General features: G+C 51.3%; 1 protein-coding gene across 11 annotated transcripts in view; it reads right to left on the bottom strand.

The window, feature by feature from the left end:
* The window catches only part of TBC1D22A (TBC1 domain family member 22A), a 298,036-nt gene extending 283,795 nt beyond the window's left edge, over nt 1-14,241 (bottom strand). For 8 of the 11 annotated variants that reach the window (XM_072596561.1, XM_072596555.1, XM_072596554.1 and 5 more), the window contains exons 1-2: nt 14,016-14,240; nt 788-844 (exon numbers count right to left, since the gene is read on the bottom strand). In XM_072596561.1, coding sequence (XP_072452662.1) covers nt 788-844; nt 14,016-14,077 — 119 coding nt within the window. In that variant the 5' untranslated portion in view covers nt 14,078-14,240. Of the gene's footprint in view, nt 1-787; nt 845-13,467; nt 13,939-14,015 lie in introns of those variants that run through there. The other 3 variants (XM_072596560.1, XM_072596564.1, XM_072596556.1) reach the window with 3 other exon arrangements.
* Nucleotides 14,242-16,113: the final 1,872 nt, after the last annotated feature.

The following is a 16,113-nucleotide window of genomic DNA, read 5'->3' on the forward strand; positions in this document are numbered from 1 at the left end:
TCGCAACACAGGAATAATAGGGAACAAACATCTTCCCTGGATGTACAAGTGACTTAGTCCTGAGGAAGGAAGAAAGTAAATCTGGGGAAGAGCCACTGAGCAAGCCCTGAGGAGGTCTCTACAGGTACCCAGGGACAGTCAACTCAATGCACCAATGATCCCCAAATATCTTCCACCCCATTCTCCCAGTCTGGCCTTTGGCCAAGCTAACAAGGAGAGGGGAATGCCCTGCCATGGGATCCCACTGTGCCTGAGTTCCTGAACTCATAGACTCACAGCTTTAGTGAGGAATGGGCACAGGAGCCCTTCTCCAGCCTGGCTGCCTACAGGGCTGGTCCCTTACCATGGAGCAAGTTTAGAATAGGGTTAGACCTTGCTTTCATCTACTTCTATCTCCTGTCTTCCAGATTTCCAAGGGAGGTGTGATCATACAGGGACACAGCAAAAGGAAAGAAACCACAATAAGGAGGGTAACAGGCCCTACCGTGCCACTAGCTGAAGTCGACTGTGATTCAAGGCGCTGGGGACTAAAGGGCCATACTCCACCCTCTGCTCCTCACATCTCCAGGCCCTTTCACACGGGAGATGGCCTCATGCCCTCTCCCCACCTTCCCTAAACTCATCCCTGGGGCTCACTCTAGGGGTGGAGTAGTAGAAAGATGCCATCACATGCAGGCTGCTCCCACCTGGCCTTTGCCAAAGCGTACCAAGCAGGCCAGCATGGCCCCATCGCTCTCTCCAAACAAATACTCAAGAACAAGCAATTCAGAGGTGCCATTTAACTTACGTGCCATGTACTAATGGGTCAAAAGGAGGATGCTGGGCTCCATATACATGCTGGATACTATTTGAAAAAGAAAAAGAAAAAGAAATTAAACTCTGTCTGACTTAATTATTTGTCCTACCTATTAAATGAAGAACAAACAACATTCACTGCTACACAGGACCTAGGAAAACCTCCATCACTAGCCAAGCATGGCTACAAGACGACTGGGCAAAAAAAGGGGAAAGGGATGAATGAGGAAGTACAAGAGGAGAGGACTGAGACCCTCTGTCTGTACAACGACTACAAAATCACTAGGAATCAAGAGCATCAAGACTGTTGGGTCCACAGCTCACAATGGATACACACAATGCCAGAAGCCCAGGCATCTAAGATGGAGCCCAGAGGATGGGTGGAGAACACTTGGGCCCAAAGCACATTTCCTCTAGTGAATGGCTAAACGTGGACCTCATTCCTCAGAATTGCAGAACTGGACAGGCCCTCACAGGCCACGGAGGCCAGGCCAGACCTGAACACAAATCTCCTCTGCGATACTTAACCTATCTCAGCCTCAGTTTCTTCATCTGTACTAGAACTGGAAGTAATGACCTCTAAGGTCCATGATCGTGGGATCCCTGACAAGCAGTCACCCAGCCTTGCTTGCTCTTGTATATATTTTGTACTATACTATGCCAGTGCTTTTACTCCTCCCTGACTGTCCAATGTCTTCCCGGGGATCATTCCCAACTTCTTTCCTCCCTAAAGCATCCCCTCCACAGTTGAGAATTTCACCAAATACACCCTGAAAAACTGAGGTTCTTTGTCACAAGGTCCCCCCTCTCTCCCACTCCACACTTCAAGTCACCTCAACTTCGCCCACCATCTTGGGTCTCAGGAAGAGGCAATCCCCTCTCTGTGCCTGGGCCCTCTATCCCAGCCTTTCCCATCTTCTCAAGGAGTCTGCCCCTTCCACTGTCACTCCTTTCCTTATCCACTGGCATTTTCTCTGCTACTTACAAACTTGCCCAGATTGCCCAACCCATCTACTAAAAAAAAAACAAACAAACAAAACAACTTTCCCTTGATCTTGCTTCCGCCCTGGATCTCTAGTTTCTTTCACAAACTCCTAGAAAAAGCTGTCTACACTGCACTGCTCCTGTGTTTACACCTGCTCACTTCTCAGTCTGTACAATCTGGCTTCTCACTCCATCCCTTGACTAGAACTGGTTTCCCCAAGGCTGCCAATCCTGAAAAACATAGTTAGTTGCGTTACTGATGCTCATTTGCAACCTAAGGTCAGCAGTCAGCACCCAATGACTCTTCCCCCCTGCAGCCCAAGGGGCAGTGAGATCTACACTGCCTGGTGGAGCCATTGTGGGGATTTACCTTGTGCGACTGTACTTCTCTCTGGGCAAGGGGAGTGGGATGATGGAAGCAGTGACTGTGATGCCAAAAATAAGACAAGAGAGACCACCATGCACAAACCACATGAAAAGCATGAAGATGAGAGCAGGAGGAAGGTCAGCCCAAAGGGCAGCTCAGCAGCCTCCAGCTTACACGAGACTACTGACAAAAACCAAGGCGCCTTGGAGGTACGGCCAAAGTCCCCAATAGGAACCTGACTTTTTGTTTTTGCTATATGGAAATGTTCATGTCTGTTCATGTTCCTTAAACTCATAATAATAAAAAAGAACATTGACTGAACATCCCCCCCAACAGAACCCCAACTCATAATAAATAAGCACAGACAAGTAAAACCAGCCAACACACTGGTGGTGTTGGAAAAGACATGTCCCACTCTGCACCAACAGTCCACCACCTCTTTGCCAAGAAGCAGGATTATCAAATTCTGAGTTGTCAAGGTCAGCGGGCTTTGCTCATTCCTGACCCCACATGACTTCTCCGCAGCTGGTCAGTCACTCTCACTTGCCTGGGTTTCTCTCCCATATATAGTACTCAGTCTGCTGGCAAGACCTGTCCAACCCTTCCCCTCTGTCCTCTTCCTTTCTCTTTCTCTTCCCTTTCCCTCTGCCTTTTTATAAGCTCGTGGCACTGTGCAGACAACTCCAAAATCTATGCATCCATCAGTCTCTCTTTCCTGAGTCCTATCACTCTCTCACCAACTCAGTACTGGATATCTCCAACTGCCACCCGGAGTCATCTCAAACCCAAGTGGTACAAAATGCCCAGTCATCTTTCTCCCCTCCCCTAACCATTCCCTGTGGCGAATTCCTTTGTTTCCAGCACCTTCTAGTTACCAAGTTGCCATCATCCTCAATGCCTCTCTCTCCCTCACCCTCTACAAAGTATCTTCTGCTCATGCCCATGCCTATGCCCACCCCCACCCCAGTTAAGGCCCTCATCACTTCCAGCCTAGATACTTCAAGCAGTCTCCTTATATGTGCGTGGGATATCGTGTTTGATTTACTTCTCTGGGCACATGTTGTTCCAAACTGCCCAAGAGAACAGGAGCCCCCTGAGGGCAGGTATGGCTTTACCTGTGTCTTTGCACACCATCACACCCCTGGCTCTCAATATACATTTGCAGAATGAAAGAACAAAGACTAGTGAAAGCAGCCAGCAGACAGCTCAAGATACAAAGCCAGGGTGTGAGGAGGAAGGCAGGCCCGAGTCTACAAACACAGGAGCATGGGCGCAGAAGTAACCCGTGGCTCTGTCAGATGAAGCCAAGAGCAGAAGACCAAGAACTAAGGCCTGGATCATGGTCAGAGCCAAGAGAACAGTAGGGAGAAGAGGAACCCCACATCAGCCCCTCAAACAGGAAGCAGAAGGGGACCATTCCAAGAAAGAAGACACAGGAACGTGTGCTGGAAGCTACACAGAGGTCCAAGAAAATGATAAAAAAGGGGGAGGTGGGGAAGAGCCGTGGGAGTGGGCAACATAAAAGTCACTGGAGCCACCATTCCTCAGCCTGGGTGTGATCTGTATACTGGGAATGAACTTTATTCCTCAACCTCCAACATGACACCTACAGAAAGCCACATCACCACTGCAGACCTCAAAGCAAAGCATCCAGAAAAAGTGTCTTTGACATGAGGGTGACAATGGTGAAGGCTGGGGGTGGGGGAAACGTAAGCATGAACACAGAAGTGAGGACAGCAGCAATTTGCTGGGGAGCGTAAAATAAATAAAAAATTCTATTACCACATTTAAAATTAAATGTTTTCCCGTATTTCAAACAGATGAGCCAGCCAGGCAGATCAGAGTCAGCATCGGTTAGAGTCATCAACCTCTCTTCTCTGCACTGGAGTACCCCTGGTACACTTTGAGTTCAACACTGGTTTGCAACAGACACTGAAGATGAACTCTATCTGCCATTAGGCTAATTCTCTCACAGAGTCAACAAGTTCCAAAGATTTATAAACTACATTCTGGGGAGATATGTTTTCTAAGGAAATTAACTGTAAAGGGTTTCAGAGAAACTGTAAGAAAACGCATTTTTCTGACGGTAATCAATTCCACAGCTTCTCTCAGCCCAGAATTTAGCAATCAGATCTACCCCACAGATGCAAGAAGAAGTGGAAAATAAACCATGGTAAACCTCACACTTATTGTCAGTGGGCTGTGGAACTGCCTGAGAGATTGCCCTTTCTCTCAATGGGAGGTCACACAGGTATTGAACAGGGGAACTGGGACTGGAACTCAGGCCCATCCAAGTGATAACCTGACCTTTGTTCATTATCAATCTTGAATTCTACATTGGCTTTTTTTTTCTGCAAAGACAATCAACCCCTTGAGGGTTCTGCCTCTATGCTTTTACTTTTCTGGCTGAACTGAAAGTTGTATTTCAACAACTTCCTTGTGCCAGGGCCATGTACTCAAATTTGGAAACCACCAAGAGGTGCTGGCTCTTCTTCAACAGGAAGGAGTCTGGTGCCGGATCTTCACTTGAGAAGGGAGTGAAGACATGGTAGTGGGGCCCCTCTCCAATGGCCCCAGAAGAATTCAAAGCCCTGCAGGCTCCAGGAGCTCAGCAACTCTTGGGGCAGCCCCCTACCTGCCTGCTCAGCTTCAAGGAAGCTCTCTCCCAGTAACTCCCTGCAGGTCTCCTCCTGCTGCCCTAGGGGCTGAGCAGCACAAGGTTAGCTTCGCCTCTCCATCACGGACATCAGAGGACCACTGTCTGGACTTCTCCAGGCTGACTGACCAACTGCATTTCCTCCAATGTACCTCCTGAGACAGCCTTCCAGTCCCTGTACCCTTCTTTCTTGCTCATTCCTCTCTGGGCCCGCTCCTCTTGGTCAACATGGCCCCTGTAAAATGGCAGCCAGAACTACATGCAACATCCAGGTGCTGGAACAATTCCCTGTGACCCAAACCTGCAGGAACCAAGAGGCAACTTTCCCCACTTTCCTCCATTTCTGAACATTACAAAACAGAGAAATGATTAGCTATGCAAATGAAATGGCACTGCAGTCTTGCAAATTCTAAATCATTTTCAAGAGAATACATATGGTAACTTCCAATATCTCTCATCTTTCTTAAGCTAACTCCCTCTTCAGCATTCTTCAGCTCCCACTGCTCCCCCTTTTCTGTCTAAAGTCAGAAAGCTCTCCAACAGGCTGTTTAGTCGATCCATAAATTGCTCTGCCACCTCCAATGACTGGCTTTAGGCCAGGAAATTAACAGAAGGCAGAGATTCACTCCTAAAAAATAAAACAAAAACAAGGTCTGCCATTGAAAAAAAATTTTATAGAGGCATTAAAGCCTTCAATGAAACTCTGACAACACTTAAACAAGAAAAATGCCCCGGATCCTCAATTAGCAGCGACTTGTGCACCACCTCAGCTCTTAAAAGCTCACGTTAAGTGGGAACCAAGCTGAACAGCAGTTCAAGGCCAAAGATGCATCATCCCTCCCCACTCAAACACAAAAGAAAAGAATGAGGAGGGCCCAGAGTCTGCAATGGTGGCTTGTGCCTTCATTCAAGTATGTGTGTGCCTACTGTGTGCAGAATTCTGTTCTAAAGCCTGGAGGAACTCAACAATTTAAAGGGGACGATTCCCTCCTGCCCTATCCAGACCTCTGCTGGTCTAGCAAGTCTGACCTTGTCTATCTGCCTGGGGGCAGGAGGGGGAGTGGTTCTGAAGACTATCATGAAATGGCAAGGAGCTCTCCTCAAATGGACCCTTCACAAGCTTATCTTAGACTGATGCCACCTTTGAGCACCTTCCCACCTCCCCACCTCCCCACCTTTGCCTTCACACTGGCAGATCCCCATACCTGGAGTCTCTTGGCCCCTCACCCCAACCATCCCTCTCTCTCCCAGTGACTGCATCTGCAGAGGTCACAGTTATACCTGCTTAGTGACATGTTTCCTCCTCATTAGAAATGAAATTCCTCAAGGGCAGAGACTTCTCTTTCTTTGTAGGACAGACACTGTAATTGCTCCGAAATGGTTGGTGACTGACTGACTAGAGTAGCTACCAGACTAACAAAGAAACTCAGGAGAATTCAGGAGTTTGAAGGGACCTCATCTCCTACCAGATCAGGCAAAGCCTTGACAAGATACTTTCCCAAGAACAAACAGGCTGAGTCAACTTGCCCTCAGTCAATAGGACTAATATTGTTTCGAAAACAAAAACAAAACTGGTCTGAAGGAACATGGGGAAAACCATCCCCATTCCTGGGCCACCTCCTTTCCCCACCTTCCCTGCCTCTGAGGCCAAAGGTGTCACGGGCACCTGGCTATCTGCCTCCCAGGCAAGGATTTGCTTAAGGGTCAGCAGCTTGTCCAGAAGGTAGCAATGAAACTCCATCTGACCTAAATGGGTTCAGAGCCAGAACTGCAACAGCAGGGTGCTCTTCTTTGCTCTGTCTGGTTAGAAGGGAGATAGAAGGCAGCTGAATATCAATCACCCCACTCTAAACTAGATCCCACAAAGCACTCGGAAGCAGATGCAAGCAGCAGCAAGTGAGCCACAGCATCCCCAGCAAGGGGACTAGTGGATGGAACAATGAACATGGTGTCAAAGGAAAGGAGGTAGGTCTGCAATCAAAGGACCTGGGTTCAAGTTCCAGCTCTCCCAAGCATCCCAGATGACCTCATCTGTCTAGGCCTCAGCTCCTTCAGTGAAATAACATGGACCAGGCACTTACTAGGACACTCCTTGGGAAGAGAGGCTTAGGTCAGATGATTCCTGGAGTTACTATGGACAGGCTAAGCCCTGGAGATACAGAGAAAGGCAAAAAACAAAGGAGGTCCCAGTCTAATGGAGAGAGAGGGTAGATAACATAGGGTAGATGGACAATCAAATAAGAAGACTGAAAGGGCAGGAAGGGGCCCAGTTACAAAGAACTGCAAACAGGCCTCCCTGTTTGATCCTGAGGGAACCACTGGAGGTCATAGAGCAGGGAGTGACATGAGACATGAGGTGAATGAGAGATGGTCTGGAGTAGGAGAACTGGGCTGCCAACTAAAATTCCAAGTGCAAACTCACAAATGGGAGGCCCTTTGGAATAGCAGAAAGAGCAGAGCCTTGGAGGTCCCAGGCCTGCCTTGAACTCAGGCAATCTCAGCCACCAGGAGAGAGAAGGGCCTAAAGGGTTTCTAAAAACCCTTCTGGCTCTGACTCCATGCCTTCCAAACTGAGTCTAGACTGACCTCCTGATATAAATGAACAAACCAGGCCTTTGCCCTCTAGGAGAGGCAGAGAATACAGGGGTCCAATGGAGCTGGTCAGGGTTATCTGGGATGCCCCAGAGGCTGGTTCTGCAGCCTTTAGACATAACTCCATGCTCCCTCCCCCACTCATCAGGGCAAGGAAGGTTTTGTTTTGAGAGTGTCAATCCCCAGTGCCCAGCACAGTGTCTGACTGTCACATGGTGGCTTCATAAATGTAGGATGAACTCAGTGAATGGGGCAGGGTCCATGGCTATGCTAACTGGTCTTTACAGGAATTGAACTTGCCCCTGCTGGGCCCAAGGAAGCTGATAACCTGTGAACTTTTGTGATCTTCAGGTTTTGGAGCAGAATTTCTCTGGAAATCCCCAACAGCCATGAAATGCATTCAAAGAGAAGGGATGAAAAAGCAAAGCCAAAGGTCAAAGTTGGCCCTTGGGGCAGTAGAGGCCTGGAGACAGATGCCAAGAAGTAAAGAAGACCAAATGTCCTCCCCTTTGGACGTTGGCATACACAGAGAAGCAGCCTGACTGGCTAGTGAAGGAAGCCTGGGATCAAAGATCTCATTCTTGGAAATGGGAAACAACCCTCAAGTCACTTGGGCACCGGCACAGACGGGCCAGCCCTGGCCCCACAACCTCAGTCAAATTCAACGTGAATTAAACGCCAGCTGTGTGCAAAACCCTGAACATCGTGGTGAGGACAAAATTGCCCAGTAACTGATCTGAGGTTGTGTTTGCCCTTTGTTCTCAAAGAGGACCCTGACATTAAGATGGTGACTTGCAGTTGATTTTGATTTGAGGAAGGGAGGGCTGTGCAAGGTCACCAGCCTCACTTTCTTCTCCAGAGCCATCTGAGGCCAGTGGCCCAGTATTCATTGGGGTGACTAGAGATTGCCCAGGATGCAATGGGAGACCCTGGACATTTTAGGCTAAGGTCTTATCAGAGTCTCACTTTGAGTGAGATACACCTAATTCAACTAATAGGCCTCTTGAAGTAGTTATTCAAGGTATAGCCAAGTAACCAAAAAATCAAACTGGGAAGGGAAGACCCTCAGGGTTCCTGGGTAAAAGAGAGTTATCACTCTGTAACGGCCCAGGTAAGCACAACTCAATGTGGACTGTGAGGGGCAGGGAGAGGCCTGAGAGATCATCACATTTACTGTAACTAACCAGCCTTTGTGAAGGGAGGGAGGGGAAAGGGCACTCTGTCCATGGTACTGAGGATACCAACACAAAAGCCCTTCCCTTATCACCACTATCAGATCCCAGATCTTCATCCAAAATAACTAAGCACTGGCCCAAAGGGACCCAAAAACCTGTCAGGATCCCACTCTCCCCGGGTCCCCCCCACATCTTCTGGCAGAGGGCCTGGCCTCCTCTTCACTAGGGCATCTGCCTCTTTCATACCTGCCTCACAGTGCTTCTCCTAGCCAAGGCAAAGCCCTCGAGGTATTCTCTCGATCCTCACCCCACCACACATCTCCAGCAAACTACTACTCCCCTCCCTCCCCGCTTCACTGTCTCCTCAAACTCTGTGTGCTGCCTCCTTCCCTGCTGTTGACAGACACTTCCCCGCCTCCTCCACCTTTCCCATTTCACCCATTATCTCCCAGACTCCACATCTCTCCTCCCATCTAATTCAACTCCTCGGAGAAATCTGCTTAGAGTCAGGACCTCCACTTCCCCATCTCTCAGTCCAGGCTCATCCTTCTACTGAAACCACTGTCCAGTGGCCTTTCTCAATCCCCTTCTGGACTTCTCTGTAGCACCTGACCCTGGGGATCACCCTTCTCCTCCAGCTCCTTCCTCCTCTCTGTCTAACCCTTCCCCTTCCATCTCCATCTCCTCTGCTTGGTCTTTATCCAGGCCCTGCTCCCCTAACCACAGATGCCCCACCTCTGCCCCGGGCTCTTCTCCCTCCACCATCTCCCTTGGTGATCTCATCAGTTCCTGACATGCCATCTCCTGCCCAGCTTCTTTTGGCCTCCACTCCCCTCACTTCTGCCTCACTTCCCTGGCTTCCTTTCTGATTGAGCTCACAACCTACTTTCCTTCCTCAGATTAGGTTCCATCCCCCCTGAATCTAACTCTGATCTAGCCAGGCATTGACACCTTGCCTCCCCATTCAAATCGAAGCTCTGTGAGGGTGGGGGCAGGGTGGGGGGCCTGCTTTGACTTTTTCTATGTAAGCCCAGCACAGTGCTTGGCACACAGTCATTGTTGAGAACATGATGTTCAATTGCACAACAACACAGAAAATCAGCAAATGTAAAGCAAATGTGAGGTCTGTCTGGGCAGAGGACCAGCAGCTCAAGGACCCACAAAGAGCTCTGAGGCATTTGGGGGGAGCTTCAAAGGCCATTTTAGTAAGCAAGGCATGGCAGGCAGCTATTCAAAGGTAGAGAGAATGAGGATGTATAGCAGGAACAAGAAGGCTAGTTTGGCTAGACGACAGGCGCTTGGCTTTCATTACCAGAGGTGCTGCAAGGGAGAGGGTGAGGAGAGGATGATCCCCACCACTCAGTGCTGGGGGATGCCCCTGAACAAGGGCTCCCCCAACCAAGGTTTCCTCACCAATCCCAGGCTCCCATGCTCACCAGGATCCTCATGCTGACTCAAGCTTTCTTGTCTTCTGGCTAGCAATGACCCAGTTCTCCCAGGACTCGACCCCTCCAGACACTGCCTTCACACTCCCAAGGCCAGAACAATATGTGATCACTCTCCAAAGCTATCCTTTACCAAAGGGGCAGATCCAGGAATGACCAAGGGGTGGAAGCTGCAAAGTCTAGAATCAGAAAAGCTCCCTCCCTTTAGAAACATGAATTGTTTCCCTTCACCAGGATGCTGGCGAAGCAGTCCCGGGTCTGGAGTCAAATCCCACCTCCAACACTAACTATGTGACCCTGAGCAAGTCGCTTCAAGTCTCTGAGACGTGGCTTCCTCATCTGTAAAATGGGGGTAATAACAGTACATACCTCCCAGGGCTGTTGTGAAGATGAGATAATATATGCAATGCACTTTGCAAGTCTATAATCTAGACACACACACACACACATATGCACTATATGCCACTACTTTATACTGAGGATTCCATTAGTCTGGACTGGACAGTCACTAAGGACAAAGAGGCAACTAGCATTTATGAAACACCTACTATGTGCCAGGCACTGGGTTAATAAGGCCAGCCCCTGCCCCGTGCAAACAACTACATACAAACTAAACACAGGCGGGAGAAACTGGACATAATGGCTGGAAGAAGGCACTTCCTGCAGGTGGGACATGAGTTGAGTCACAAAGGAAGCCAGGGAAATGAGGCAGAAGTGAGGGGGACGGAGGCCAAAGGAAGCTGAGCAGGAGATGGGGTGTCAGGGGCCAGTGTGACTGGTTTAGGGAGTCCATGAAGACAAGTGAAGGTCCAGAAGAGAGGGCTAACAGTGACATCCTGGAGAGATGGGGGTGGGAAGGGCAGAATGAGCCCTGTTGGGAGACATCAGCTGGGACCGTAGCTCAGCACAGACTACAGCATGCTAGAGATGGGGGAACCATGGGGCTCAAAATGACCAATGAAGCTCTGGGGGCTGATGGGATCACCAGAGAAGGAGAAGAGTCAAGGTTGGGGGGCAGGACCTGGGTCACCTTGTGTTCATCCTTCGTTGCTAAAGAAGACCATGACATCAGGGAAATGATGACATGACTTGCACTGGACTGTTTTGAGGCAGGGAGGGCTGTGCAGGTCACCAGCCTCACTTCTTCTCCAGAGCCATTTGAATCCAGTGACCAGATATTCATCAGGATGATTGGAGATGACACAGGATGCACTGGGAAACCTTGAGCTATTTAGGCCAAAGTCTTTGCAAGGACTCACTTAGGGTGAGGCAGGCCCATTCACTGAATAGACCTGTTTAAGAAGTAGCCAGGGCATGGCCCCTTTAATGAAGTCAAGAAAAAGAAATACATCAATCAGGCTGGGAGGGAAACAGCAACAGTTAACTGTTGATAATCACTCTAACGCCAGGAGGATCAAGAGGAGCCCTTAGGCAGGGGCCCATTGGCATCTCAGCTTCAGAGTACAGTAGGTTTAAAGTTTTGGGAGAGGCCAGGACAGGACAGGACAGGGGACAGGAAAGGGGAGGGAAGGGGAAAGGAGGGAAGGAGAGAGGAAGGGAGGGGAGGGGAGGGAAGGGGAGGGAAGGAGGGGTCACCTATAGAGATGAGGAAGGACCACATTCCAGGCATGGCAAGCCAGAGAATATGGCCAGAGGTGGGAGATGGCAGGGCTCGTCCAGGGGACATCCAGAGGTCAGTGTCACCAGACCAAGAGGAAGGTGGAAGGATCCAGGAAGGGCTTTGAATGCCAAACTGAAGATCTAAATGTCAGCCTAAAGGCAATAGGGAGCCACTGGAGTTGGGTGCCTAGTTTTCTGACCTTTGCTTTAGGAAGAGCAACCTGCCACTGAAGCAGATGATGGAGCTTGACTGGAGAAGGACTGGGGAGATCAGGCCAGAAGCTACCATCACCCATGTTTGGCCAATGCCAAACCAGCTCCTCAGGCACAAGCCAGATGACAGTACCATCCTCTAAAGCCACTCAGGCCACCTCAGACAATACACCCTGGTCTGCTAGGCTGGGCATCGAGGGCCTACAGCCTCCCACCACTCTCCTCTTCAACCTCATGCCGAATCTCAGACCTCCCCCACTCCAGGCTCTGGTGGGCTGATCAACAGCTACCTGAGAACCCCTCAGCCTGCTCCCCACCTCCGTGTGCTCCTGACTGTCCTTCTCCCACCTCCACATGCCTCCTTCCTCACTCTGCCACCCTCCCCCAGCCCCAATGGGAAGTGTCCTCTCCCAGAGGCCTTCAACATCCCAAGCACCATATCAAAGCTCTCTGTGGCCTCCATCACACTGTCCCCCATAACCCTAGACCCTCAGCTTAGCTCCTGAGATCAGGAACACTCTTGTCCCTGACTCTTTGGAGCACCATGGCAGTCCCCACCACTCCCCAGGCATTTCTACCCTGACTTCGATGAGGGGGAGCGAGCCCCATGGCCCAGCGAGACAAGCGGCTATGAAGCAAATCTGATGGACAAGGTTGGTGCACAGGACACAAGGCAGGATGAGTGCGGCTGTGGGCCCCCCTGAGAGTGCAGAGGGCTCAGGAAAAGGCGGGGGACGCCACACTGGGCTTGAACACACTGTCACATCTCAACTTGGGAATGTCCCAAAAGCAGCTAGAAGAGGACTCAAGGTTTCCCATCAAACCCATTTACAGAAGTCCATTCCCTCCGAGGGTTCTGGCAGAGGCCCAAGTCTTTTCTTCCCACGAGGGACCAAGCAAAGAGACGTGGAAGTGGCTGAGATCAGTGGAGACAATGGGGGTGGGGAAGGAAGACCCCAGGGCCAAGTCTTCCACCCCCTCAAGCACCCTTGAGCAGCACTAAAAGGAGAAGAGGCTTCTCCAGGGCAGGCCAGTCCTCCTCACTGCCCAGGAGCACATGTTGGCTGGTCAGCAGCAAGGTTGCAGGCAGGAAGTGCAGGGCCCTCCCAGGTCCAGCCCAAGCAGCAGCCACCAAGGCAAAAACAGGAAGGCTGTGGATGGGGAGGTCACAACCCGCCAAACCCTCCCACATCCTAGCAGACACAGGTTTTCTTCCAGTCCCTGAGGCAGAACCACAAGACCCCAGGCCACCAACTGCACCTCCTCAAACCTTCACGTGGGGAGTTCCAATCCTGGCCAGATGCCCAGGGGTCAGGGCTGGGAGAGCCTTAAAAGAGTCAGGAAGAGAGGTGTGGACGCCTCCTTGGGACCACCCCAGAGTTCAGCCCAGTCTTCTCCTTCCGCACTGCTTAATTTCCTCCTGCATCTTCCCCGCCCCCCCTTCTCCCCTCTCCTCCCTCACCCTCCCCTGGCCAAATGGGAACAAATTCTGCTTACAAGAGACATGGTTGCGGCTGGGGCCCAAGCACAAGCACACCATCATCCCTGTGTCCTCAAGCAGCCCTCCAAAGGTCAGGGTACCAGTCCTGACTTGGGACATAAGTCATGGGATGACTGTACCTCAGTTTGCTCATCTGTAGAGTCAGGGCAATGACACACGTCCTCCTTCATTACATACCATATCAGGTACAGGGGTTCAAAGAAGGCTCTGAAGAGAGGTGGGGGGGCTGAGAGGAATGAGCTGGAGATAGAGGGGGAAACTGAGGCCGGGGGGGGGTCAGGATTTAGAGAAGGGCCGCTGTGGGCAGGGTGTGTAGACTCCCCAAGTCACAGAGGGGGCAACTGAGGCCCGGGGGGAGGTCAGAATCTAGAGAAGGGCCCCCTGGGCAGGGAGTGCAGACCCTCCCAAAATTACTGAAACTAAGGCTGGCGCGGTGAGGTTCGTGCCAGAGTCCCCGGTTGCCCTCCTGCCAAGCAGGGAGTGTCGTGCGGAGGAAACTGAGGCTGAGGGAAGAAGGGGAAGGGGAAGGGCTGGGACCTGATCTCTTTCCGCCCCCAAATGCCTGTTCCAAGCCTCCGTTTTCTGCTCTGTAAAATGGGCTCAAGCAGTCTCGGAGGGCAGGGGCCGACCCCTGACCCCTGACCCTCGCCCCCGGCGCCCCGCCCACCTTCCCGGGAGCCTGTGGCTGCTCCGCTTCCAGAACTGCCTCCGCGCCCCGTCGCTGGCCATGGCTCCTCCGCATCCCTCAGGCGGCCCGACGACGCGTCCCGGATGCGGCCGGGCCTGATGCCGGAGCTGCCCTTCCCGGCCAGGCCGCCGCGGCTGCCCCCGAAACCTCGAAACCCCTCCGAGCCCGGCACCCAGCGGCGCTTCCGCCTCCAGCAGGAAGTTTGGCTCTCGCGGCCGGAAGTCCCGCCTCCGCTCCCCTCTCCGCCTCCGTGCGCGGTGGGCGTGGCCTCACGAAAGCGCAGACGTCCTACGCGGTATAAAAGAGGCCGCCGGGCGCGCAAGCGCTCAGTGGGAGTTGCGCAGCCGGCGGCGGCGGTAGCAGTAGGCGGGCGCTGGCGTGGAGACGGCGCTGTGTGGCATGAGGCTTTGGCCGGGGCTGGGCCTGGGATGGCGCGTTCGAGGACAGACCGGGGCCAAGCTCGGGATCAAATTTGGCAGCAGATACACAGGACACGGGTTCAAGGGCTCAGCCGTGCGCGGGGCTTGAGTGCCCAGGAACCGGCCGAGCCCGCCGAGCAGAAGGAGACGGGGGGGGGGGGGGGGGGGGGCGGGCTGGAGAGCGGTGACGGTGAGCCGCAGGAGGGCTCCATGAACGTAGACGAGTCCGGGCCCAGGAGGCCCGCCAGAGGGTGCGGACCGTGGCTGTCCGCGCGCGGTGAGGCCAAAGCCGAGCTGCCCCTCCAGCCCCGCCCTGCGGCCGGGCCCAGCCCCGGGGGGCTCCCCTGGCGGTCCAGGCCGGGGCACGCTGTGTCGCTCCTGGAGACGGTGTCGAGGCACGGCCCAGACCGCCGCGCGACACCTTGGCCTAGTTCGTGTTTCGGCGGCCTTGCTTTGTTTCTCGATTTTCTGGGTGGACGTGCCCCCGTGCTACTTCCTTAGCAGAGGCCCACCTGGGCTAAGTTTCATTGTTTTCTAACTTTGCAACATACGTAATTATAATCTGGAAATCTTCGGTCCCTCGTGGTCAGCAACGTGTTTTTGTTTATTACGACTTGATGTTTTCCCATAATTCCACGTTGTTTCAAGCAGTGTTGAACCAAGTAAGTTAGATGAGTGTCTTTACGCAGCCTCTCCAAAATTTATTTCCATTATTTGTCGTGGTTTCTTGGATTTGCATTTCTTTTATTAATGATTTGATGCAGTCTTTCACATGGTTTGTGGATTGCATATTTTTTCAAAGATTGTAGCCTTTGATATCTTTTGGGAGTGACCATGTATGCTCTGTGTGGGGGTGTATAAACTCTGTGTGCTGTGTCATAGATGTACACATGGCCACTAACACTGGCCCTTGGAGTCATCTTCCCATACTTTTTGTATGGGAAGCACTCAGCAAAAGAGTGGCAAGATGATTTTTTTTGTATAGGCCTGATGGAGGACTATTCAAACCTTCTCAGGTTTGCATCTTTCAGATAACTTGCATTTTTGTGGGGAAAAAAAAAATTGAGAATCTCTAATAAATGAGTAGGTACTTTTTCTCTCTCAATACTTTCACTCATCCTCTGCAGTTTTGCTCCTGGGAGCCCTAGGGTCCCTCAGTTCAACACTTTCACATCATCAGTCTTCCATACTTCTCTGATCTTCAATTTCTCCCTGTCTAGTGTTTCTCTCTGCTTCCTATACACATGCTTGGATTTCCCTCATTCTTAAAAAAAAAAAATTAACCCTGAGAAATAAATGAGTCTCTAGAAAACATGAAATATGGAGGTGTCAAGATTACAGTAAGAGGAAACATTTTTTAACTAGTTTTCCTAGCATGCCTCTTCCACAACCTAGAAAACACCTCAGACCAAATTCTGATCAGGAACGCCAAGAAAAAATCAGTGGGAAGTTTAAGGAGATAGGTTGATGATCAACAGGCTGGGTAGGACAAGGCATAGCCTGAATTTAGGGGGAAAGAATTCCAGTGCCCCAGGATGTAAAGGGAAATTTTTCAAACCAGATCTCTAGGACAGAAAGAGATCCCAGGGTACCCCTGAAGTAATGCAGGGAATTTGGGCCATCTGGCAGCCATGTTAATCAGTACCCAGTTCCATTTC

The sequence above is a fragment of the Notamacropus eugenii genome, chromosome 3 (genome assembly GCF_028372415.1).
Source record: "Notamacropus eugenii isolate mMacEug1 chromosome 3, mMacEug1.pri_v2, whole genome shotgun sequence".
Taxonomy (NCBI): Eukaryota; Metazoa; Chordata; class Mammalia; order Diprotodontia; family Macropodidae; genus Notamacropus; species Notamacropus eugenii.